The 27,519-nt window shown below is 37.1% G+C and overlaps 1 protein-coding gene across 30 annotated transcripts in view; it reads right to left on the bottom strand.

Moving 5' to 3' along the window:
• The window catches only part of DLG1 (discs large MAGUK scaffold protein 1), a 172,919-nt gene that overhangs the window by 97,775 nt on the left and 47,625 nt on the right, over positions 1-27,519 (bottom strand). For 21 of the 30 annotated variants that reach the window (XM_030027191.2, XM_030027193.2, XM_030027194.2 and 18 more), the window contains one exon: positions 15,047-15,211. In XM_030027191.2, the coding sequence (XP_029883051.1) occupies positions 15,047-15,211 (165 nt within the window). Of the gene's footprint in view, positions 1-1,595; positions 1,981-6,309; positions 6,455-15,046; positions 15,212-25,502; positions 25,992-27,519 lie in introns of those variants that run through there. The other 9 variants (XM_030027206.2, XM_030027214.2, XM_030027225.2 and 6 more) reach the window with 9 other exon arrangements.

The raw sequence follows: 27,519 nt of genomic DNA, 5'->3' as shown, positions 1-27,519 counted from the left end.
GAAATGTTTGGGTTTTTTCCCTCCTCCTGGCCATGAACATGTATAAGCAGTTCTTTTTAACAGAAGAACTATCAGACTCATGAAAAAAAAATTGGCAGGCTTTCACAGAGGTAAGCTATCTTTTTCACAGCAGAAAAACAGAACAAACACTGGGATATTCACAGAACCACAGCTCAGTTTGAAGGGATCTCAGTATCTTTATCTGATCCAACCCACACTCAAAGCAGAGGCTATTCACTATTTTATTTATCAGCAAATTTCTAGTCCTGACTAGTCAGTCCAACTGCAAGTTTCATGCATTCCAACATTGCTTGTTCAAGCATTAAACAAATAAGAGCAACCATAATATTTATACAAAAGGTTAATACTGTATATTTTGACTTTAAAAAAAAACCCAGTACTTAAAAGCTATTATGTCCACCTAATGCATCAGAGTTGTATAATGACCCATTACAGAAACTACAGGATCCCTCTTTGACGTTCATGTACATTTGCAACAAGAAAGTGAAAATTCTCCTCTAAGATCTCCTATTCATTGTTTACTCTAAATTTACAAGCGAAAACCAGATAACAATAAACTGACTTCAGAGGAAGTGCCAGTTTATCACCTTTGAAACAATTACCAACAGATAGAAATAATGTTAATAATACTACAGTGTGTGAGGTTAACACATTTTCCTTTTTTTTTTTATACACGTTTTTGTAGTACTTCAGGTTAAATGACATTTTTACTAAAGCTGAATTTGGCTTTACAGTAAGCAAAACAAATCTAATCTCACATTTTTAAATAATGCTGACATCACAGCATTGTTCCATAGATCTTTCTTTATCGTATTATCCAGAGAGATACTCAATTGCTAACGCCAGTAAGTTTAAACTTCTCTCAATATAAACCTTAAGGACTCACCCCAAATCCACACACTTAAAATGCAGCTTGTCTCCTTTTACCTGACTTTCAGTGATAATTAATAAAAACATCACTTAGAGCAGATTGACAGTGAAGCTGAAAAATGTCATTTTTTTCTTACAGACTACACTATTAAGTGTACATTCTGTATGTAAGGAAGGAATTCCTTAACCCTCTTTATGGATTATTAGCAGCCAAAAAAACCCATAAAACTGACACAGACTAGAACTTGTTGTGCTACATATAACTAAGACTTTAAATTATTTAATCCTATAAATACAATTCCTTAGCCAGAAAATATGTAGTCTTTGACTTGTCATCTTACTACAGCTATAGAATTGATATTTAACTACATTATTCTCCTCCAGAGCTAGGCAGTAGAATGCAAACTACATTTTTCAGTATTTCACTATTGCATTACAATATCTCCTATTTAAACTTGTTGAAGGCTCATCGCTTGCAGAATAACTTAAATAAAAATCAGACCTCGTTTAGTGTCTCCATTTTCATGCTTTAATGTTAAATATTATATAGAGCTCTATAAAATATGAAAACAAAAGCAGACAAAAAACACCATTCATGAATCAGAGATTATATGAAACCATGCATAAATAAATAATTGCTATTCCTGACTAGCAAGTAACCAGAAAACATGCAGACACAATAATTTCAACAAGTGGCATATTACCTGGGTGGAGCTGGCAGCAACAGAAATGCAGTCAATGAAACCATGTCTCCGAGTGAAAAATGCAACTATCTGCTGCCAACGGGAAGGCTCATTCCGTAACTCATCTGTTGAGCCTTTCTTTGCCCACTGCTTGTGCTTTGGGCCTACAGAACTGTGGCTTGAGCTAGTGTTGCCTCGACTGGCGCGAGAATAGAGGAGTGTGTTATTTCCGAAAATGTAATTCATCTCTGCAGCTCTGCAGGTGGTTGCCAGGCAGTCTTACTTCCCTACCAGCTGCTGAGTGGTGAATGAGCAGAAGGAAAAAAAAAAAAAAAAAAAAAAAAAAAAAAATGCAGATAGAATTACAGCAGCATCGTTTACAAACCGGGAAAACAAGATTCTTGATAGCTGATGCTATTTTTCCTTCTACCCCCTACATCCCTTCTCTACCTGTGATTACAGTGATGCGCATAATCTTGAGCAATTTAAAAAAAAAAAAAAAAAAAAAAGGCAAGCAAATGTTTTTCTTATTTTTCCTCTTTCAAAACCCACAAGATGGAAAGCTTGTTTTCTCTTCCTAGCTGACAACACATATTTAAGAGAAACTGGGTAGCCTATACAGTACAATGTTACAAATTCACAGCTATGAGGATGGTGGTGGATGATAACAGCTACTGGGTGGAGAAAGCATGGATCAAAAATAACCAAGTTTCAATCACTGCCTGTAGTAAGATCCAATAGAATCTTTTCACTTCCTTGCTTGCATAAATTATAAACCTGAACTGAACAAAACAGGGAGCATGCAGCATAACTGCACTTGTTCACTGATTCTGTCTTTCTGAAAACGTTCCACAGAGCAAAAAGACCTTAACACCATGTTCAGAAAAAAATATTCGAGAAAGAATTGTTCGATGACTTCTTCTCCCAGCCCCCCCCCCCACCTTAGTGCATAAAACAACTATAGAGGGAAGAAATAGTGCCACAAAACAGCCATTGTGTTGCGTATCAATGGATGTCTAGCGGGGTGGTTTGCTGAATTTCTTTTTAATCAGCAGAAAGATTAGAGATATTAAGCTAAAACACTAAAAGTCAACACCGCTGTTCTTATTCTATGACTTTGTCATGATCCTAACACCCATTTCCAAAATTCTGTGACTACTGTAAGCATATGAAAATAATAAGTGTATGTATTTGTGACCCAACATTATTTCTCAAAAGTACAAGAATTGGCAAATAATGAAAAATTCTTATTATGCACTAATGAATTTTCAGTAACATTACTTTGATTTCCAAAGCAAATCACAAGATTATTACTGCTATAGGTGTGCATCTTCTCTGCTCTCTTCACAGTAAAAAAGAATTCACACAGTAATTATCTAAAAGATTATATGGAATTCAAATTACCTTACAGAACTCACCACTGAAATTTTTATAGCCAACTATTTAGAAAAAATCCTCCAGCTCACATCAAAGAGTTTACTCAGGAAAACAGTTAAGCATCAAGGCTTTCAGTACAAGCTTGCCTCCAGAAAACCAACACAAAGTTATCAAAACTGTTTGTGGTATATTTCTATATAAAATGCTCTAACGCTCATAATCATAACATCAGAGCAAACATTTTCAAAAAGGAGAAAACTCTCCATATGATGAACAAAGGCAGAAAAGTTCCTTACAACACTGCCACAACTTACAACACCATGGTTCTACAAATCCACTGACTCATGACATGCATTTTAATGGGGATTACTAAATTCCCCCATATACTTTTTTTTGGTGCAATATACTCTTCTGCTTAACAAATTCTTAATGACAGCTATCCTATTCTATGTAACAAATTTTTTCTGACAGCTTACGTCGCAAGCAGAAATAAGTAGTAGATTAATTTAAAGCTGCGGTAATAAGATCAATGCACCATTTACTTCTAGTCACTAGTACAGCTCAATAACATAACACATACAAATATTCTGAGTACATCTTTCAGACAGACTTTATTAATATTCATAAAATACAATGGCTTATCAGCGTAAGTCATATGAAACTTGGTCTGACTTGTGCAGTGTCCTCAAAGCTATATTCATAAGATAGATAACAGAGATAAAGAAATAGTTGATGCAATGATCCTTTCAAATGGGCAAGCTTTTTATAATGTGAGTTCTTTTCATGGGAAGATTGCAGCCCTACCTTCTTCCAGACTCAAAGAAAATACCTAGTCTGAAAAATGCCTATGAATTTATTACTGGAGAACTTGCTTAATCCCTGGCTATTACTGAAGATGTTTGGAACAAACTACATGCTTTGAATTCTTGAGCCTTTTTATAAAGAGTCAAAGTGAAAATATTTTTAATGTTTTTCTTCATATGGCCTGAATGTTGACACTGGTGTACATTTTTAGAAGATCTGACAGCACAAGAATATTAGTATAACTTTAAAAAAAATCTTTAAGAAATCATATATATATATATATATATATATATATATGTCTCCATAGCTCCAAACCGAGAGTCACATGGGAGAGTATTGTTAAAAATTCTGAAAGGAAACATCACAATACATGGACAAGCAATGTACCAAGAACCTATTTTTCTTGCTGTTATATCAATCTGTCTGAAGATGAGATGGGTTTGCTATGTTTTAAAGCAGTTTCTTTCAAGGATGATTCCCACCCAGGCAATGATGAACTGTGGCATTACTGACAAAGGGACTTCTGAAATCAGCACTTCAGGAAAGGCTTGTGTGGACAAAAAAAAAAAAAAAAAATCCTTAAAGTGAAGCTATGATGATTTAATTTCAATGGAGACAGAAATCCAGAAAAGTACTTCAGGAAGAGGTTATGCAATCACGCTGGTGATAAAAGACAGCAATCTGTGTCACCTACACTCCATATGGATGTTAATGATATTGAGCAAGATTTGCTGACGCCTAAGAAGATACAGTTGCAGTTATTTGTAGAAGGACCCTGTACTATGGTGATGAGACAAATCCTGATTTTTACAAGTTACAAAGCAACCTGAAGATAAGGCATGGCATAACTCTAGAGATGGTACAACATCAGGATAATGCAAAGGAGTCCAGACTAGAAAAATGGTTGCTTGTAGAGTTGAAAAAATGATGGGTGGGAGTAAAAAGAAGGGCTTGTTTTGGTCAAAGAGCATTTCAACAAAGGATCAAACACCTACAAGGAGAAATCAGAGGAAGTGTTGTTTGGACAGAAAAAGAAGTATCCAGAGAAAGGAGACAATCTTAAGTATCATCAGCACAGAGGTGGTAGCTGAAATTGCATCTGTGAATAACTGCCTCTGGAGTCAGGAGGTAGAATGAGGAGGCTCACCAGGGAATCTCAGAAAGTCCTAAAGGGAGCTGAGAACCTCCATCATCCCTTTTTCATAGTCTGCATATTGAACTGATGGGGACAAAATTAAATTTAAAACACAAACAAACAAAAACCCAAAACAACCACCCACACCACAGCAACAAAAAAACAACCCCCCAAAAAGCAAACAAAAAAACCCCCACCAAAACCAAACACCACAGCAAAACAAAAAAGCCCCTATTTACTGTGAAGCAAGAACTGAGAATTTGCAGATTTAAAAAAAAAAAAAAAAAAAATCAAAACACACACACAAAAACAAAACAGCACATAATTAAGATTTCTGCATCAGGACACATACCTTTCTACAGCTTACTAAATTTACTGCAAGATAAATCTGTATTCATAGTGGATGCAGAGTAACATTATTTGTTCTGCAGCCAATTAATAGGATATAGTAATCACAGTGGTTATTGAATTTAAAAATTAACATCAAATACTTGGAATAAAGTTCCTCTGACTTTGTACCTGAGCCAATTCTTATTGTCAGCTTGCTGGGACAAGTTAAAACACAACATAATGCCATATTTTTATCTCAAAGATAAAGTTTTCCTGGACATACCTTTACAAACAGCATGCATACCTTGAAATTAAAAATGCACAGCAACAAAAGCTGTTTGTATATGCAAACAGCAGTTATATCTCAATCACCCTTTTTAAGCAATAACAACAAAACCCCTGATGCATTTGAAAAGTGCCTTATATAAATTTTATTACCATCCTGCTAAACAGAACATGGGCTAAAATAAGCACAGACCCTAAAGGAATAAATCGATATACTTAAGAGAAAATTCAAGAACCACCTAAAACAATGACAGGGACTTATTTCCAGTATCACTTAGGCTTTAAAAAAAAAAAAAAAAAAGACAAAAGAAATGTGCAGAACTCAATTTAAATAGTCAAATATAAACTTTGCAACTTTAACTCTCCAGGCAGGGGAACAAAAAATACCACCAAAAATGCAGATATAAATTCATGTTTACTTTTTATAGTTTTCAGAATTCTGTGTTGAAGAAATTTTTACTGGCGTAACAAATGGAAGTCTCATTAACAAGCATATGCAATATTCTAAGCCAAAGCCCAGGAGTACACTACTCAGATTGGATACTGTGGAAAAGGAAATTGTTAACCCTTTCTGCGAAGATACATTAGAAAGCGTATCAGCTTTTAGTAGAGAGACAGCTCTGAAAGGCTAGCCCTTGATCAAGTGTGATTTACATAGTCATTAAAACATAAGTATTTTACTGCTGAAACTACCTTCTAAGTAAACACCCCAGCACAATTATTCTGTAATGATACACTGTAGTATAAATATTGACTACTAAAGATTATTACATTATTAGTCATACTACACCTCAGACAACCTACCAGTCTGTGCAGATTAAACTGCCTAGTCTTCCATACCCTGTTCATGAATCTCCTGCCCATCTTTTTGGCATGCCAGACTGATAAAAACATCCTATGTTTAACGCAAGTTTCTTTAGGCTTTCTTCAGTCATCAAAATGAACCCACTGCACTGAGAGCTCAGGGTAAACCTCAGGCGAAAAGAGTATAACCATTTATTAAGAAGACTTGATGTTGATTACTGTGTCTTAGGTTGTTTTAATGTTTGGATTAATCCCTGGTCCATCTGTTACAGTTTTTCTTTCTTGTCTCTCTTGACAAGAATTTGTTGAGCAGATCCATACTGAGAAACAGGAAGATTTCATCAACTGCTTCTTACAATAAGACACAAACTGACACCTTAGCACATATACTTATATTCTTCAATTACAGGAAGTTTAAAAGTAGTAACCTATCAACAACTTGGACAAGGTATTTTAATTAAAGATTGTAGAGCCCCTCCTCTCAAGAGTGACCACCGAAGTATGACGGTAGTCTAAAAATTAGTATTTCTGAGGGTATGTTCAAGTTTTTCTTTATAATTTCCACTATACTAGGTATGTTCCTAACTCCAGAAGTACTGTCTTCCTGCTGAAGATGTCATAAAAAGCTTTAGAAAAAGGTAACAGATTGCAACTTTCTCACAATCATAACCAATCTTGCAACCAATCTTTAATTTGTAAATGGAAACAGCATCTTCATCTTCAGGGTAATGTCACCTACCTGCTCAGACAGTGGCAGGATTCAGGAAACATAAGCAAGAAAACATACTAGGGCAAGTAGGAAGTTACAATTACTTTGACTGTTAACTAACCTTGAATGTGCCTTCATAGTTCCACAAATCATAAAGACAGTCAGTTCTTTCTGAGAGCAGAAAAACTCTCCTAATGAACAGAGGAGTCTGTTTTAACAGAAGCTCCACAAGCTCTAAAAGACTTCTGGGCAAGCACTTGAGGGAACGGTGGGGATTAGAGGGAAGATGCACCAGGAGATAAAGAGAAGGGAACCTATTAAGCTTATCAGCACAAGATTTGGGTTCGCAAATGCATTGTCTTGCATTAAAGGAAGCATGTGTGTATATACACATTTATATAAGCAGATATTTCCCATATAGATTAGTGGGAAGGAGTTAAATAAAGGTGCTTGCTTCCCGTTGAAGAAAAACAGCAGAAGAGATGAGCATGTATGCTGTAATACTTTTACTGGTGTAGCCAGAAACCAGAAGACTATCAGCAGGTGAAAGATTATTCTAAAGTCAGAGGCTGACTGTAGATCACTGTGTTTAGAGGCTGTAAACCAACTGTCACCTGCTAATTTATATTTCCAGATATAAATTTATATTTCTGAAATAACCATTCGCTAGTAATTTTCATAATTTTAGTGACTCAACCTTACTGACTATAGTTTTATTGACATCTCCTGACTCAGCTCTTTCTCAAACTGAGGAGTCAAACTGATTCATATTTCATTGCACAGTACTTGCCCTCTGCCTGCTCTTATTCCTCTTCTGCAAACCACTTCTAGACTGATATGCCTTCTTCATCAAGATCAGGAACAGTGCAGATTTCTAAAGTGATAAAATAATGCAGTTTTATTCCCATTTGTTTCTCCAGATGTTCCTTGTATTTCATTTGCCTTTTTGACAATAACTTAAGTACTTAAGATGATTATTCCATTAATTTGTTATAACCCTGACCTCTCATTCCTCTGAGATGATGCAATGAGAACACAAGTTCTTCCAAGATCCTTCCGGTAACCTCCATCCATCATGATCACTCATCTTCTTTCTTACCCTTTACTTTCCTTTTGTTGTTGGTTTGTTGTTTGGGGTTTTTTTTAATAATTAAATCCCAAGATTATTTTTTTCTTACTCCATGACAGCTTAAATTTCTCTGTAAGCTTTTTTGAGGAATTCCATTGTGTGCATCTAAGAAAAGCTAGAAACCTACATAAACAAGATCATCTTTATGCACATGCTGCAAGAGATTTGTGCAGCAGAGCTTCTCTTTACAATGCTTTCATTGCTTTCTCATCTATAATTTCTCCACATACTCCTTGATTCTACTCTTTAGAATAGTTTCACCATGTTTTGCCAGTACAGAAATGAGTGAGTTCTCATTTCTCCTCTCCCTTCTGGATGCTATTTCGAGAATGAGTACCACTGTGCTACATTTCATTCCTGTGATACCACAGTCAGTTTAAGTAGACTGTTATACTGCATTGCAGCACGAATAGATAAGCAGTTTCATATCACAGTTAATTTAAAACCATTAAGCTTGAATACCATTAGGTCCTGGAAACACTTTTCCAAAGATATCTAAACATGTGAAAAAAAGCAGGCATACACTAAGTGGGCACAAAGACATTTATTTCACAGAGTAAAACTACACTGCATGTAGGACTGCTGTACCAGGATTACAAAGCCCATCATGTAGAAGGTTTGGATACCACTGACATATATACTAGAAACTATTAGAAACTTTTTTGAAATTATGTGTACGCTACACTAAGTATGGGGTATCTGGCACAAAAACAGGGGCTGTGACTTCTAAGCCAGAGGAAAAGTAAGGCTGAAGAGCATACTTCTTACCCATCATGCACACAATCACAGCACTAGGTCAAATAAAATGCCCAACTAACCTACTGCCTGTCTCAGTAGCTAATAGTGTAAGCATAGTGTAATCCCCTCCTCCCCACTATACCATCCCAAGTGTCAACAGTTCAGAGATTCATAGAGCCAAAAAAAGTAAACTCTGTTTTACTGTTTTTATTCTAATAAAGGACTACTTTCACCCTAATGCAAACTGAGCCTGAGTAAGTTTAATTTCTTCCTGATCTGACACTGCTAGGTAAACACAGATAAAGCAGAGGGGCACTGACATGGGGCAAAGTTACTGGTTCAAAGGTATTCAAAACATTATGAGATTAGTTTTGGACCAGATGCTTCTGGACCAGAAGCACCAGATGCTTCATTTGGGCAAAAAGATTCTTGTAGATAAAATCTGGGGGTAAAACGTTCATCTTTTTTTCAATGGGGAACAGTATTTCACCTCAGTTTGAAATACTTCACTGTTCAAAGATAGGAAAACAGTAACTCATTTGTATTTAATGTCTAATATTATGAAGTCATAGTTTTCTTCACTGAAATAAGTTTATATAAGCACAAAAGACTCCACTGCGGTGCTTTAAATGGGCAAGCAGCATGAATCCACATGCCTAAAACGTTTTTTAAAAAGATCTTTGGTGTAGGGAAGTAAGGATTTTTACTGCATTACCTGAAGCTCAAGTACTCTAGCAGAATATAACAGCACTCAGCCAGAATGACAAGTCTTTGCATGAGATCAGACCGGCCGGTAACAAAAAAGGCCAATCACTGTGCTGCCTGATCTGCTCAGTATTGTCTTTTCCCAGCATCACTTGTACAGAGATGATCACTTCTGTGAACACATGAGAACAGTAAAGTAGCCAACTGTGTTGCATGAAATATACACAAGAGTCCATTAATTATGTAACCATAAGTTAATGATTAACATACTTCCCCCTCACCCTCCCCCCCAACCTATTTCTCACAATTCCTTGACTGTTCTGCTACTTCATTGATGACTGCACAAAGCTATTCTAAAGATGCCAAATATTCAACCAGTAGAATACTTCCAGTTCCTTATGCCTGTGCTATTCAGTCAGCAATTAAAATTTTACTGTATAGCATGAATAAGCAGTTTTAGATACCTTACTAAACTAATAACGCTAGTACAATGTTCCAAATAAAACATTTATGTTCAGTTGTCAATGTCTGTTACGTGTGTAAGGAACAAACCAAGTGCAAGCATTCTTCTCACCCTTTGAAGATTGGAGTTATGGTAAAAACCTCCAGAGATAGATCAGCAAAGGTTTGGTTAAAGAAAAAATAACTGAAGAGACTTTTCTGAATCAGTAAGTCTAGCTTCCTGTTACTGCAGGCAGCCACACCATAATATCATTTATAAACTTAACAAATACTTGGAAAACTCTCTAAGAACAGCCTTGTGCAAATTTTGAATCAGAACTGTGGATATAATGGCACTGCGATGAATACTGTAATATTAAGTATTTATTACAGAGCAGGATAAAGATTAACATTTATCACACTAGTCAGGGAGTATCTTTCCAATACAAGACATATTTAATAGTTTACAAATTTTTGCATGTTTTCTTTGGACCTTCTGTATTAGCAGTGAAATAATAGCCCCAAATACCAACATACAATACACAAACATAATACAGAAATATATACAAGCTCCAATCAGGGTCTACACTTAAATATTGAACTGTCATGTTACATCATAAATGTAGAGCTATAAATGAAATATTTTCCCTTTCATGCACAGGTTGCTTGAAATGAAGAATACTGCAATTTAAGAGGGGGGTGGTTGTCTTATTACATCATGACCCATTATTTTAAAGCCTTGTAATGATCTATTACTCAAAGCTTTTTTCATTGACAGAAAACTGAAGTTCCACTCCACAGTTTAAAAACTTGATTGGTATCATACCTATGACAGAATTCACTTGGTTGGAGCTATTTAATAAAAACAAACGTTAAATTCAAAAACGTCAATCTGAAAGTATGAGAGAGAAGCTAAATTCAGTTTTACAATTGAGACAAATCCTTTTGTAGCATCTCCCTCTAGTGGTCAGTCTTGGTAGCAACATATTGCTTCAGTTACAAAGTAAAGTCAACTTGAACCCATTTTATTTCATAACTCAAGAAACCTCACATTGTAATGACAAGTTTCTATAAGGAATCTGGAAACCTCATACTGAAAAAATTCTGGTACTAGCTGCCTACCTGCCTGAAAATTTGGGACAGAATATTTGTGAAGGATTTGAAGTTTGACCATTTTCACTCTCTCTTCATGATTCTCTACCATTAAACATTTAAAAAAAAAAAAAAAAAAAAAGAAAAGCTCAGCTCTTTTACAGAATTAAGAGTTTCACTTCATACAGTATTAAATGGGGAACAGAGGACATGAAATCTCCTGGGTCAAGTTTACTTCTTTGATGCTCGAGACATATGAAGTATACATTTCTTCTTAAACTGATAAAGCTCCACCCTAACAAGACAAAACCTGTAAGCCCTGTCTCACATTTAAACTTTAAATCAGTACAGCTAATATCAGTTGTTTCATGCTAACTGCAAACATGCAGTATCTTAACCCAACCTGAATCTGAAGTAGCCCACTCCTCTGTCAAGAGGGTAAACCATCTTGAATTACTACAGTACTTAATGTGGAAGATTTGATAAATAGTAGTCACACGCTCATCCTCTAAAAATTTGGGATACACATTTCCTTTTGGTCATTGAAAGCTGCTCTTTGAAAACCACTCACCTGTCCAAGCAAGCTATAAAAGCTGCTTTAAGCCCTAGAAGATTTGACAGTTTCTCTCAAGAACAAAATGTAAACTAGTTAAAACCAGGCATCTTCTTTCTTCACTATCTTCTATTCATGTTCTGTGTTACTGCTCCAGACTGCAGAGGGCTTGCTATAAAAGAAGGTATTCCTCTAATCTGATTCTACTGCCCTCTGCAGCATTTCATAAAAAGGAGTATATGATCATAAAACTACTCTCTACATTTGTTCTTCAAACTAATAACTCTCTATTTGAAAGTTCAAGTGTATGTAACATTTAATTTTTTTAAAAAAATTTCTCTTATTATTAGTGTAAGAAACAACATCCTCTATTACATTTAGCTTCCTTAAGCAAATGTACTATCGAACAACACTAGTCAAGATCTTGTATATTAGCCACAACCTCGTCCGTACACAGTGCATCAAGCCAAACTACCAAATAAATTACACAAAGCACTCTTAGCTCAAAGCTGTTGTTGCTAAATTGATCGTCAGCATGAGCTATGCCTAAACTATTAACGTCTTGCAGATCATCAGGCCAAAAGAAGAGAGGACCAGCTATGCTAATAATACAAAAGCAACCTTGGCTTTTTTCTGACATACTCAAGTTCAAGTTTTAACAGCATTTATTCCAAAAACTTTAGCAAACTATCTCCTGACCGAAAAGAAATTTTGTGAGCTCAAAGGCATTTTACTGTAAAAGTTCCCATAAAGACTCCCATGGCCTGTGAACCTATGGATGCATCCCTCTTCTCCAAATACCTTAAGACCCCAGACTTTGATTATAAACCATTTATGCACAGAAGTTAACTTCTGAAGAAGAGAAGCAAGCCAGCAGCCAACTTAGCATCAGAATTCAAAGTTCCACAAAATGCTGGTAAACAACTGAAACCTGGAGCACCCACCCCAGTTTTCAGATGAACAAAGCTTGGAGAAATTTCAGTTCTACCATACATTGCTTTGAAATTAATAGAGAGAGCAGTCACCTGAAAATAATCAGATGTATGTTATAAATGGCAATATGAGTTGCACGATGATATTTCTCTTATACACATACTTCCAAGTGATGATGCCAAGCACTTACCAATTTGAGAAGGATAATAGCAATCCTCCTCAGAGACTTAAGATAAAGAGTATTTTGAAAAGGCTTCACCATATTTTGTAATTATACTTAAAAGCTGCTTATCTCTATTTCCAGAATAGTTTAAATGAGATGTAGTTTCTTCCTTCCAGAACAGTGCAGCAGAGTTGTATATTCAACACCACCCAAGAAAACTAAAAAAATTTTTAGCTTGGATCACATCTGAGCAGAGGAAGGCAGAGTACAATCATTCGTATCTATTTCTGTAAAACTGTTCTGGGTTTTACATCAGGGTCTTGACAGAAAGTTATGGTAGTTAAATAAGGCTCAATTAAAACAGGTAATTAAGGGTCCTATATAACACTCTAAACACAAGCCTTGCTTGTTTATAGAGATGGTCTGGTAGGATCTCTGTAAGGTAGAGATCACTCACACTGTGGAGAGGTAAGAAATCAAGTCATCTTCCAGGAAATGTTAATATTGCCAATATCAAATCCACTCTTCTCTATTTCTGTAGTTGGCTATCTGCAAAAATAATCTGAAATAAAGTCAACCACAGGAACTATTCTGAGTAGTTTGGTTTCCCTTAGATCCAGGCAGCCAGAAAGAAACCAAGGTAATTACGGCCTTTTGAACAGTCTCAAGTACAATGAAATAACACCTAGTCAGTTACAAGAAACAGATTTTCAGTCTCACATACCCATTCTAGAATTTTATGTTTTATTTCTATAAGCTTCCAGATTGTGAAATGCATTAAACTTGATCACTTATTGCAGACATTTTTACAGTTTGCCTCTGCCTTTTTGATCCCTGTATGCTTTCTGAAATGCAAGACTGTGCTATGAATTAGGAAAAGCTTGTGAATAAACAGAGTTGACCTTAAGTCCCCAGAAGCAGAGGATTTTTTTTAATTTCTAATGGTTGCATGCAAAATGTGTTCTATTACTTTCTGAATATCAATAAATTCAGGGAATTAACATGTGAAAATGTGTTACTCTGCGTTTATCTTCACAAACAACAGAAGACTGAGGTCCTAGCCATTCTCAGAATGAAAGGTTTGTCATATTAGCATTCTTAAAAGACTCTTCAGAGGTTAATATAGCCCACTTCAAGAGGGTTATTCATTAGGTCTTAAAGAATTCGGTTTGTCTAGCTCCTGAAGACCATGGAAACACCCAGAGAGTTCATTATGGAGTTACAAGTAAAAATAAATGACTGTGTTCAATACCAACATACACATTTTTAAAATCTTAGAAAAGCTGGAACATGATTACTAAACACACTCTCCCACTACCGTTGGTTCTACAGAATCCTCACAAGTCAGTTATCAAGAGCTGATACATTCAGCAAGATTTTTCTTCATAATAAAAAAAAAAAATAATCTGGAAATGTAACTAGGTTCAAAACAACTTTTTTCTTAAAATATAGCAGCACTTCTTACAGTACCCTGCCAGTTTCAGTCACAAAGGATACTACCACACACCAACAATTCATGCTAAAATTACCAAGCTATAGGCCTACCACAATGTAAGCCCATCTCATCATTCTAAAGCCCAAATACTCACCAGAATCAAATAATTTCTCCACTTTTTCCTCAAAACAAGCCATAAAGACTCAGAGACGTTATAGAAAACAGCATTTAGTCTGGCACACTAAAATATTATGCTATTCAGAAAATGATTAAGCTACATCCCCCTACTAACCCAATATATAAAACTGCCTGCTACAACCCTCTCCAAAACCTCACACGCAGTTTGTCCTCTTGATTTTTAAATCCGTCTTGAAGTTACTGGAGCTGTTTTGAGAATAATGGTGCTGTATGCTGAAAAACTCCAGAGACATATATTACACTTGGCTTATTACATTTTCCACATAGGTCCTCAATTAAAATATTTACCAGAAACAAACTCAGAATTGATTTTACAGGATCCTGATAGAAAACCCAAAACATAACTAACAGCAGTAACTATAGTGCCCCTCAAAACTACACCTGAGACCTTAAGTTACCTACATATTTTATCTGGGCAATTTACTATCATGCATGTTTAGTCAGAATGTATGGAACTAGAGTCAATGCCTTAACATCTACAAAGTTAATTTTACAAATGAGCAGTTCCATTAAAAAAAAAAAAAAAAAAACAAAACAAAACATAAGCAGGTATATCTCATGCATTTTTTTCCCCAGAAAATTTTATCCCTGGAGAGTATACCAAAACAGTTCACTCTTATTATAACTTCAAAAATGCCTACCTTTACTGGTGAAATATGAGAATGGGAAACAAATCCATGGACATTCTCAATCTGTGACAGATTCTTCTCCGATACATGAACCAGCTCTGGACCTGTGACCTCATTGGTAATGTGTGGAGAGCTGTGCTCCTGTGGAGGTGTATCTTCATCCTGGTAGCGGTATTTCTGAAGAAAACAATTATAGAAAAAAATCAGTCCACCACAGAAATGTGAAGAGATTATCCAGAAAACCTAGATCAGACAGAAATAGTTATTTTCCTGACCCTGTTGACTTCAAGGCAATAAAATCTAGAAATAAAAGTTTTATTTAGTATTTTCAGTTTAAAGACTGATCCTGTCTAAAAATGCTCCAGCCTTTTTCGTCTCACTTAGAACCACTATAAAGCTACCTAACTTTCTTCTGCCTATCTGCATACAGTAACATGTCCCCAAACCCTTTTCCAAGGAACTTTACCAGTTTTTTTCTTGCACTTTAACACTGCATTATTCACTAATAGCAGAAACTCTCAGTACCTCAAAAGCTTTTTTCCATACTTCCTATTTAACACACCTGCCAAAAGCATTTTTTTGTCAGCTAAAGAGTTTCAGCTTATATACTGGGGTGTCAATACAGCAATTCACTACTGCTAACTTCATTATGAAACATGAAAATGTGGTTTTACTACTAAACAGATTAAGCTTCCCCAGCAAGCAAGACTTCAAACAGGAACACAAGACATTATTCAGTCTCTGTATTATTAATTTGCACTCAGTTTAAAAAAACAGAACCTATTACTTAGCCAGCAGGGATGTGTTCTAGGAAGACCATGCTGTATCCATGCTTGCAGATCCCTACTAAAAGGTATTAATGAAATCAGGAGCATACATAATATCCACCTGTTCTCTGGACTGCAGAGTTAACTGCTCATCCAGCACCTCCAAACCCCAGAGCTAACATGGGCTTACATTACAAACATACTTAAATATAAGCTTCACTCCAGTTTCACCTTTGTATTCTCAGCCAATTCTGAGGCACTTTAGGTAGTCCATGCATTTTATTGCTAGTTAAAACTAAAGCTGAAAACTGAAGTCATGTAACTTTTTTCCAGCAGGGTTTACTGTGTCCATAAGATGCATCCCAACATTTTGTAACTCCATCCACTTTCACACACCACTACTATACTCTGGAGTACATACATAGTTGTTACTAGTTTACAGGGAAAGCTTGTCATGTCATGTCATTAAAGGCACAGAAAAACCTTCTAAACATGTAACCATTTTAAACCTGGAAAAAGCTATTCTTGTTAGTGAAGTATATTTAGAATAGAAGACATTTCCTTAGGTATTTTTTTAACAGAATTCTAAGATCTACATACTACAGCTTAAGTCAAAAGTAGTCGTCTTCTTGGCAAGTCATTTATACATAGTAATCCAGTAGATTGCTGCAAGTAACCCATTTGTCTATAAGCACATGAACACTACACCAAGGCAGTACCTGATAAAAGGGTTGGTTATCATACACTAACAGTTACATGCAAGTATGATTTCAGGCTACCACAAAAATCCGTGCCCTCCACAGAAGAAACCTGCAATATTACAAAGTTATAAAGACTACAGGATAAACTACAAAGAAACTGCTTGAAATAATCCATCAGTTAACAGCTCTTGTAATGCTTAACCCATTCGTTTCCTGCCCACCCAACTCTTGTGTGCTTGTCTTACAGGAAGACTTAATTTTTTGTCTATCCAGCAAAAAACAGTCTCTAAGCATGGTCAAATAGGACAGCTTAACATCTAACAACACGAATATCTTACTCTTCCCTGTCTCCCAAACGCTGGGGAAGGCTCCATATCCCGTTCCTTCCTTTGGTTCTGACACTCACACCAGTAGAAAATTGCCCACTTTTTTCTCCTCCTTTGCAGGATTAGACTTGTACTGGATTACTGACCCCAATTCAGGCAGGGCCTCAAAGAACACCAGAGACAGTGCAAAAAGAGGGAGGAAAGGACAGGATCTCTCTCTTTTGGAAGTGAGCTATACATCAGTCTACTCTGTCTTCTGCAGACTCATTGTATAGCAATACAGTAGAGTTTTGCCAGTAAAGAAGTGGTTCAATGGGGCAGCTGAACTCACATAACTGACTTGTGCTGAAAGAGGAAGGATTTGTTTGCTCTTCTCTTCCCTGTGCCAAGTTGTTCTGCCAACACCAAGATTCCTCAGGAGACAAGCTAAGTTCCCTTACTAACTTAGAAGCAACAACTTGCAGCTTTACATTTCCATCACCCATTGCACTTCACCCAGTCACAGCCTGCCCTACAACACACCATCCCCACCCCTGCCTCCAAACCCCAAAACAGCAACAAACCCACATCCAACCACACACATACAGGCAGACACTGAAGATGCACAGTTTTTTAGCCAGTAACTGATGAGATGTCAGACAGAGATCTTTGAAGTTATAACCCTGATTTATTTTTGTACTTAAAAAATAAAATTAAAAAAAAAAACTTTATCCACTCAATTCAACCCTTCTTTGTTGAGACCATACAAGATCAAGTTCTACTACATGAGAGAAATCATGCTTTTGAAGTATTAGAAATTACAAAGTAGAAGCAATACAAGTGTATTTTCTCTAAAAATACCAATGATTAGCAAAGAAGCACAAGGCAGAAGAAATAATTCCAAAGAGGAAAGCAAGAGCATTAAGACTTTCATTATTACAACAACCAACCTCCAAACACTTCTATACCTTCTCCTTAACTGAACGGCAAAGGAGAGATGGTGAATGCTGATAATTGTGGAAAAATTACAATGGTTACTCAAAAAGCCCTAATTTTTTCAAATCCTTAGCAGAGAGGTTTCATGGGATGACCAAGCCAACTTAATAGGTCACTACTAGCAGAAGATAAAAGTTGTTTTTCTTTCCTTTCCCTGCAGCAGTGAGATGCTAGATTGCTCAGCCTCAGACTCCTGCCATTCATCTATTTTCTGAAATTGACTTGTTTTTAACTTATCAAAACAAAACCCTGAAAGGAGTTGACATTAACTCTCTAGAGCAGCCATGTTAAACATCAAGAACAGGGAAGAATTTTCATTTAAAGAACAGCGTTGGCCAAAAATACAAGTGAACATTATCAGAGCATAAATAAGATCACATTGGAAATTAAAAAAAATAAGCATTAGAGCTTCAAGTAGTACACCAAATGTCTTGCAACATCAGAGAAAGTAGGAATACTGCTAGCTTAAAGAAGCCTGCTTTGCTGGTGAAGGCAGTATTTGGCTGGACTTGTGATCCAAAATGTCCCTGCCAGATCCCAAGCTTCGATTTGACTATGAAATGTCAATGGGATATCAGGAAAATGGGACCTAAAAGTGGATTAAGTTCCCAGATCATGTCAGACAAGACCCTGCGGAAAGCTAGAAGTGGATCATTCCAGTTTTATTAAGGGGAGAAAAAAAAAAATTAATAGTCACAGGTCAATAAAAATTAACTTCCTTTACAGAACAGTCAATACCTTTAGGCAAAGCACAGAATTACATTGATTTTTTTTTCCCCAGAAACCAGACACGCTTATTAGAAACAGGTATTTGGACATGCCTGAGTGTGAACAGGCTCTAGATTTCACTGAGAAACATATGTTTACATTATACAATGTATCAGTGCTTATAATAACATAGCACTGTGAGAGACTGAAAGAGTTAATGTCTCAAACATTGTGGTAGGGCAAGTTCTGCTTGAAGACAAACCCTGCACAGCAAGGAACCAAGGTGAAAAGCCCATCAGCTCAGACATCAGCAACAGGAGGGGGAGGGTGTGCTGGAGGGTGCGCAGGTCCCTCTTCTGATAAGCTGTTCTGATACAAAGATCAAACAATGGCCATGTCTGCAGGGAAGGAGACGTTACTCCACAAACGACCCCCAAGCCCAAAGGCTCACAAACTGCTCATTGACCTGAGGAGTTCGGGTGCCCACCCGAAGGAGGGGCAAGGATGATAAAAGGACACAAACTGAAGCCCTGGTTGCGCAAGCCCACCGCAACTCGAACCCTCGGCTGACTGAACCAACGTTGGACCCAGGACTGGTGAAATCTTTCTCTCTTCCTTTTTCTCTCTCTCTTCTTCTCCCTTTCCTTTTCCTTTTCCACAATCCCTACACCTCATCCGTTTCAAGATATAAACCGTTGACCAAGTCTGAGACTAAGAGTAGATCCAGCTGCCCCTGGGCCCTTGTCTGAGGAGGAGTCTGGAAAGCAAGGGGGTCTGCTCTGAACCTCGTGACTCAACGGGAGGGATCTCCTTATTCCCTGAATTGATGTATATGGTTACCCTGGGTTACACAGTTTACAGAAGTAGTCTTATGCCAATTCCTGTTGTGAGAAACCCTGCCACCTACTACCACACCTCCCCAGTTCAGTTTGCTTCTGTCATAAATAAAATCTTTAACTGAGCATTTGGTGTCATTTCACCTTAATTTAAGCCCGAGGGAATTTCGAATTAAACACGACTCCCTGGTCTGTCCAGTCTGGGTCACGACAAGCACATATGAAGTTTTAATAGATCAGTATGTCATTATTTATATTAAAAATGCAACAATGTTGTGGTAAAGGATTCTCTCCCATAGGAGGCACTGACAAGGGCTATAAGCTTCTCAAAAAAAACATCTTAGATGTGAACTGCTAATTGGATTTTGATGCAATATTCAAGATTGACTTTACTATCATTTGTAAAATATTTCCCAACTTGAAACAAAAATCAGAATTCTTGTCTAAAATACACTAACTGAAATACTTACAGGGTAATGTTTCAAAGCACAAAGACAAGGACACAAAGTGCATGAAAACATAATATCCATAGTACTTTGTTCTGAAAGGTACCACACTACCCTTGCCCTTTGCAGAAATTACTTTTGAGCAAAGAAGTTCAAGTAAAGCAAATTACTGTGTCTTATAACAGCTAATTCTCCATAGAAGTGGAAGCATTTTGTTCTAGTTTACTATGGAGCATCACCTCTGAAATACTATGCTTCTTGACTGAGGTAGCGCGTTCACGTGACCTGGCATGGTCAAACAGCCACCATTCAGAATTGCCCATTCCTTTTCTTTCCCAGGAGCTGCCATCCCTTGAACAAGAATTCAGTCAACTGTTTCAGTCATGCCAAGTTCATTCTGCTGCTACATATGAAGCAAAATCCCATGGAAGTTACCCTCCATAGGGGTCTAAAGGTACCATTTCACATTATGGCCTAGCTCACTCAAAGAGCAGCTACTACCCAAAGGAGCAGGACCCATTCAATCCCTCTTGGTCAAGCTGTACAACTACGTCTCTCTGCCCCTTGCTGCTAGTACACATCTGACTTCAGATGGTAAGCAAGCTAATCCAGCAGAATGTTTGTTCCCTCTTCCAGTAATATTAGATTTTCTTTAATTCCCTAAAGTGGCTCACAACAAGATGAAACATGCAGCAGTGCTGACATAATAGGGAGAAAAGAAGGTAGAGACTAGGACCAACCCATTTCATAGTGGCTAGCAGAAGACCATTTCTCTGCTTACAACCAAGAGAATCCAATCCTGCACCCAAATCCAGGCTCCAAGGAGACCCTAGTTTAGAAGAGCCGGCCAAGATCAAAGGAAAGAAAAAAAGGCAGGTGTGGCAAAGCAGCTCTGAACTTGCACATAGACTGCCTCAGCTGCACATCTCAGAAGTTTCCCAGCACTCCATTAGGAAGTAGCCAAGCAATTTAACTATTTTTTAAGAAGCTTTATGGATAGCTGTATAATTTAGAATCATAATTTAAAGTCCAAAGCAGCCAAGTGCTAAACATTTAACACATACTTCTGACAAAGATACTGCCCCAAAGGATTCAGTTGCAGATATACAGGTGTATCAAAATTAATTAAAACCATTTCTCTTCTGATACAACATAGTTAAGATTTCTTCAGGTTAGATTCTACCTTCAGTGAGTTTTGAACTGTCACCAAACACTATGGACTAAATGATTTACTGGTATAAACTACTGAAAAATCCATTTACTTTAATAAACCCGTGCTTGTTTACATGAGATGAGAAGATGGGCAAAATTCACCACAGTGAAATCTTTCATCGTATTAATTGTTCAGGCCCACAAGCCTCCCTGCTTCAATTCCCAGGCCTAGCAGAGTTCGACAAAAATAAGGATGGACAAAGTATCTGCAACAATGTGCAGGACAAAAAAAGGATTTTGTGGACATTTTATAGCACTGTTTTTCAGAATACAGATCACCTGTTCACAGAAAAAGCACAGGAAAGCTTTAGGAAACTAATTCTAAGAAGGGTTCACTTTAGTCTGTTTGTATTTTAAAAAGAAGGTATTTCAAACAGATTCATACATAATCTACCCCCTAGAGATAACTAAGTTGTGGTTTTATATATTTTTTTAAAGCTCCTATAATGAGAGCTCTTACTGAAACAGCAATTAAATTATTTAAAGAACGCTTAAACAATCCCATGCCCTAAACTGGTGACCCATATCCACAACAGCATGCAATGCTATTATTCCAGAGATTCAAGCCATACCGAATGCCATGTTCATGGACAGAAAATTAATTACGCAAGATCATCCTTAACTACCATATAATTTAATGACAAAATGCAAGGCAGCAGTAACTACAGTTCTCTTCAAAATGGGATGTATATCAAAATCCAATTCATATTAGACATACACATCAATCCACTGTCTTATGTGAAAAGAAATTTGAAAGCACAGTAATGTATTTTCTCTACAAAGAAAAAAAATCAGTGCTAAAACAGCTTTAATATAAGAGTTCAAGGGTGCTTAAAAAAACAATTTAAAAGTTTGTAAATTGACTTTCTTATACTCACTTCCCTTTTCCTTCAGATTTTAACCCTCCCCACCCACACAGCAATAGGACTCCCAAGTTACCACACACTTCAAGCAACAAAAAATACAAACAAAACCCAGAAAAACATGCAGCCTGACTTACACAGTTTGTCTCTCAGTAAGTTTTAATTTTCACTGTGAAAGTCCAACCCATGTTTTGAAAGAGATTAAGAATAAGTGAGGACTTTAATAAGTAAGTCTAATCATTTGAATCCAATAAATATGTAGAAGCTCACAGGGTCAGACCCTCTCTGATGCAGTGTGAACAGGCAGCATGATAAAACAAAGTGGGTTTAGACCATTTGCAGCTGACTCCCCAAGTTTAAATACTTGTCCTTGTTCAGTCATTGCTCCACTTTAGAAGTTAAACTAAATCTGAAAGTACCCTTCAAAAGATCATTCCCGCAACTGAAGTTGTTGGGAAACACTGTCTGACATTCAACATATCCACTCCTCCATAAAAGGACTAGGATACAATATGTCAAAAGCAGATGAGTAGAAAAATCTAAATACCCACGGTTCTCCTCACATCTCCCCAAAAAACAACCTTCACAACTCTGATGTGCAGATACCATTCAGCAGAAAATAAGCTCCAACAACTCTAACAACAGAAGACACAATACAGCTAAATTTTGCATAATCTTGTTAAAACAAAACTAATCCAAAATGAATAGTATATTAAGATGTTAATGCATTTTGTACAAGTCTTCCCTGTAGTCTAGTGGAAGTGCTAAACCAGAAACTAGTGCTCAGGAAAATAATAGTGCCTGCCTCACAGAGGAAAAGGACACAAAACAAAAGGCATGCTCCACTACTGCAGAACTGAAGTTAACTTGAAAACCCTTCATTTGTAAAACCCGGGAAGATTATGAAAGCCAAATGAAGCCTCTTTGGAGGTGAACAGCAATTCACATGGAAAAGCTGAAAGCCTGTGGATAAGAAAAGAAACTTCAGTAACAGAAGAATAGAGGATATATGTTTGTGTATTTTCAGAACTTCTTCACTGATCATGGAATAGGACATTCAGTATTAGTTTCAATTTAGGCCTCAACATATGATAAACCAAATTACTTGAAATATTAGAACAGGTTTTTTGATCTTTGGGTTTGGTTTTTTAAACACAAGTTTGGTACTTTGAGTAACTAACTGCTTCATTCTCAAATAAAAGCACTAAGTTTTCTTTTAGTAACAACAGCTAAGACAAAAACATAAGGCATTTCGCCCCCCTTGGACAGTTTCAGTTTGACATTGTATCTTGAATAAAACTGCTTATAACATGTTTATTTAGGTCACAGTGTTCCATCATATGTCAAAATGCACAGCTAGTGTTAAATGTAAGTATTTATGTAATGCTTTGTGTCATGGATATCCAGAAACCATACAACAATTTAAGATCCGTATATACACTTACAAAAACACCAGAAATATTCATAGTGAAGTTCACCTGTTCCAGAATGCCAAGGAAAAGAGACCAAAGAAGGAACAGTCAGACTGTGAATGTTCTTTTTATATGCGGTCAAAAAACAGTAAAGGAAAACGGTGTTTCATAGGATTACTTGTGTGAGATAATGAACTGTTTCTTTATGTAAAGGACTGAACAGGTAATCCTGTATTACTGTTTCACACTGTCATTTAAATATTGACTCCTTCAGTATTCAAAGGCTATCTTCTCAAAGGACAAGTCTTTTATTTTTAGTGCAATACAGGCCTGCAACTTTTCTTCAAAAATCAACAAGCACCTAGTGCAAAAATCTCCGCGCTATGGGCAGGTCACAACTATTTCAACCTAAATCCTTCAGTTCAATTGGGATGTAGACAGTACAGAGCACCCACTCTGTATTAACAGCAATACATGTTTATTTGAAGATAATTAAAGCCAGCGCATAAATAGTCTAGGATATTTTAAAACACAGCACTGCTCAAACAACTGCGCCCAAGAAACTACCGGTCTGCAAGATACGCCTCCTACTAGCGCGCAGCCGAACGGCATTAACGAAGATCATCCTAAAGAATTCTGCCGATTGTGCTTCGCGCGAGGCGTCCCTCCGCCCGCCCCGCCTGCGAGCCCGGTACCGGCGGCCGGGCTCCCCCCGGCCGGTGGCGGGCGCTGCCCCCCGCCGCGGCCCCGCCGGCCCCGCGCCCGCTGCCCCCTCCGCGGGGCAGGCTTCACCCCGGGGGCCGGGCTGAGCCGAGTTAGCTGGAGCAAGGTAAGCAGTCCGTAATGCACTCGGACAGAGAAAAGGAGCCGCTGAGGGGCGAGTACGGTAGAAAATGCCGCCATCGCTCAGACCCGACGCAAAACGCCTAAAGTGGATTCTGGATGTTGGCTGGATATTTTTAGTTCGGCCTTAAAGGGAACAGCATCTCTCCTCTGCAGTTCGACCGGCAAAACTAAAATCAAGATCCTATTTTCATTCCATGGCTTTCTTCCCAAGTTTGTTATTTAAACATGAGGCTACCTTATCCATAAAAAAGGGGTGTGCAGTTCCACAAAAAGAAGGAAAGAAATACTAATTTTAGAGCGAATAGTTTCCAAATTGCACCAATGAATATATGCGTATCTTCAACTGAAAAGCGCTTCGGACACACAAAACATAAGTAGATTCAAAACAAGCCAAATTCTTCCCTCCTGGAAATAAAGCATTCAACTTTAAGTTTCATAATAAATCATTCACACTATCAAGAGATCCACAAAAATTTAGACTCCTCCCTCCCAGCCTAGGTGACGTTTATTCAACATCAACATTTTATGATATCTATCTATCTAAAAAAGCATCACACATGCATATATGTACATGTGTACACACACACACACACACACACACACCTGTTCCCAATTTATAAAATAAAATCTAGCTCAATTATTTTTTGTTAAAAATAACAAACACTGACTTGGAAACACCAAATATGCAGAATAAGTTTTGGAGATAAAGATTTCCTAACCTCTGTCTCAAAAGTAACTTCACACACATATCCCCTTAATTTTAAAGGGGCTGTCTAGTACTTAGCGTTCTCATCATATCCTTCACATTGTGTGTTAATTTTACTGAAAAAAAGCACTTTTGACAAGACACTGAATATATTCTGTTTACTATTCTGAGTATTACCAAATTATATGTGTTTTATTACTCTGTAACCTAAACAGTTGATGTAGTCCTAAAATGACTAAATGCCCGAGGGCACTGTTAAACCCAAACCTGCCACTAACAATTGCTTCCATCAATATGATGTCAGGAGGCATTTCCAGTCCTGCATCTCAGTGCAAGTCTCCTGTGTATTTAATTCTCTACAGCTGAAGAAAATGAAAGCCAAGTGCAATAAACTGATTACATGATGATTAATGCTGATTAATGGAGAATGACGACATTTTACATGCGGCATTCAGTAAATTCAAAATGTTGTTCAAAGGGATCTTTAAACAGTAGGCATGATAATTCATTACTTCTGTCACAATCACCAAGAGCTCCGATAATCGAGTAAGGCATGGAACAAAATACACACTATTTAATCAGAAATTTAAGGTACAGTTACATTAGACATAATGGCAATCATTCATTAAATGCAGCTTACATTTCCAGGAAAGTCCTTTTATAGACCCACCTTACATCCAAACATTAAAGATATTGTGTTGTTGGTACATGCTACTTTACAGTGGCATAGCATCGGAGAAAAACAATCCAAGTTTTTTATGCTAGGAGACATTTTTTCAGACCCTGTGCACTTCAATCGATCCGTGACTGAGATTCCAGAAAAATGCCTCTGTAAGCGCTGCTTGCTGCCTGTCTTTGACATTTAATCTAGGTTCATAGTGTTCAAAAATAAGCCTTTATATAAATAGGTTGAATCCTTCAGGAAAAATTTTGCTTCACGTTAGAAACCAGACCTTAAAAAAAAGGCAAAGAAAAAATCCTGTGTCCATTTTTAAAATTTTCGAGTCAGCTTTATATTTAATTATGCTAGCATCAGCTTGAAGTGACAACTGTCTCACAGCCCAAAGTAATACTCGGATCCTCTCAGCCAGAACCCAGGGTTAGATCCACCAAGGCAGCTCCACCTGCTGCAGTGCAAGGTCTGCTATCTCCTCCATGAAAACAGAAGCAACTCTAGCAGAGCCACTATGCTCAGTGTATGCTGGTTGCTGAGGGGAGGGGCAAGATGTTGCAGCAAGGGACTCATTACACGGCCCGATAGAGATAAACCCAACACTTCCTGCAAGGTGCTTTCGCACTGCACCAATGAGCATGTGAAAACCCACTTTAAAATCAGCTGTGCATAATTATAAAACCAGGGAAGTTGTAAGCTTAACAGCAGGGAATTTGCTGATCTGCAGTTTACACTAGCTTTTTCAAGGAAGTGTCAGCAGACCACAAAATGAATGGCTATGGGATATTTAATCCTCATTTTCAAACATTAAAAATTCAAGGTTATTTGACACGTTAAAAAAATGTTCTTTAACTGCTGAGTAAAACTCCTAATGGCCTACCAAAAGCAATAAAGGAACAGCTACAGAAATCACAAATATTCTCCAACACAATGAAATCAGAAGCTGCTATTTTTACCCCAGTTACCTCTAGGAAATCATGAATAATCTGCACTATGCATCAATTTGGTTATGAGGAGCTCTCAATAAAGCGTTTCAAACAACTGTACATATGAGCACTTAAACAAAACGGTTTGAAGAAAAAAAAAACCTTTTTTCCTTGGAACTGAAATAAATACAGTCATGGTCTCCTTAGGATTTGTTGTTCTTCATTGTGTGCCAACAAGCCCAAGACACAAAATTATTTCTAAAATGGTTTGTTCGGTGTTCTTCTGGGTTTTTTTTTAATCAAGCACTATAAGGGTTCAAACTTTATTTCCTTTTTTAGAAGTACAGGGGTCCCTGCAGGATTTTAATGTATTTATACATTTTAACAAACTGCATTACAGAATTTGATCAAAACCACATCCTCTGTGATTTCTCTGCTCTTGTATGATAAGCTAACAAAAGCTTCAATGAAATGATGTTAGACATCACATCTATTTTTAATTGTACTGAACAGTATTGTAAAAAAAAGCATTTAAGATGTCCAGAGAAGTCTTGCTAGATCCCCCTCTTTAGGACATGACTGTTCACCTAAGTTTACACCTGTAGCAGCCTTCTATCATCTCCCTTTTACTTCATTTGGTTTACCTGACAAGCACCTGTTGAGGTAGAAAGTTTAATGTAGTGTAAAATTGGCATGCACACTTACAGCTCAGAAACAAGTAACTTCATGAATTATACTGAGACAGTCATCTTTTATACAAATGTGCAGACTGATGAAACCAAAACTAAGGCAAGATGTCTGGAGAAAAGTGTGTAACAGCCCACAGTAAACCTCAAAATAAGCTTCATTTACATGAGGACCTCTTTTTTGGTAGAATATCCAAGGACTACAGATGACAGCATTTCCATACTAACAAGCATAGTTTCCTTTCCACCATGTGGCACGACCTACAATTTTTTACCAAATGGCCTTAGACATCATCTCCCACAGTACGTCATCTTCTGCATGCAAGTACAGCAACAGGGGCAGGACCAAAGAAAAATCTCCAACACTCTAGTTAATCATCATGGAAAAAGAAACAAAGACTA

Source organism: Aquila chrysaetos, chromosome 10 (assembly GCF_900496995.4).
Source record: "Aquila chrysaetos chrysaetos chromosome 10, bAquChr1.4, whole genome shotgun sequence".
Lineage (NCBI taxonomy): Eukaryota > Metazoa > Chordata > Aves > Accipitriformes > Accipitridae > Aquila > Aquila chrysaetos.
This window is presented reverse-complemented; position numbering and strand designations above follow the sequence as displayed.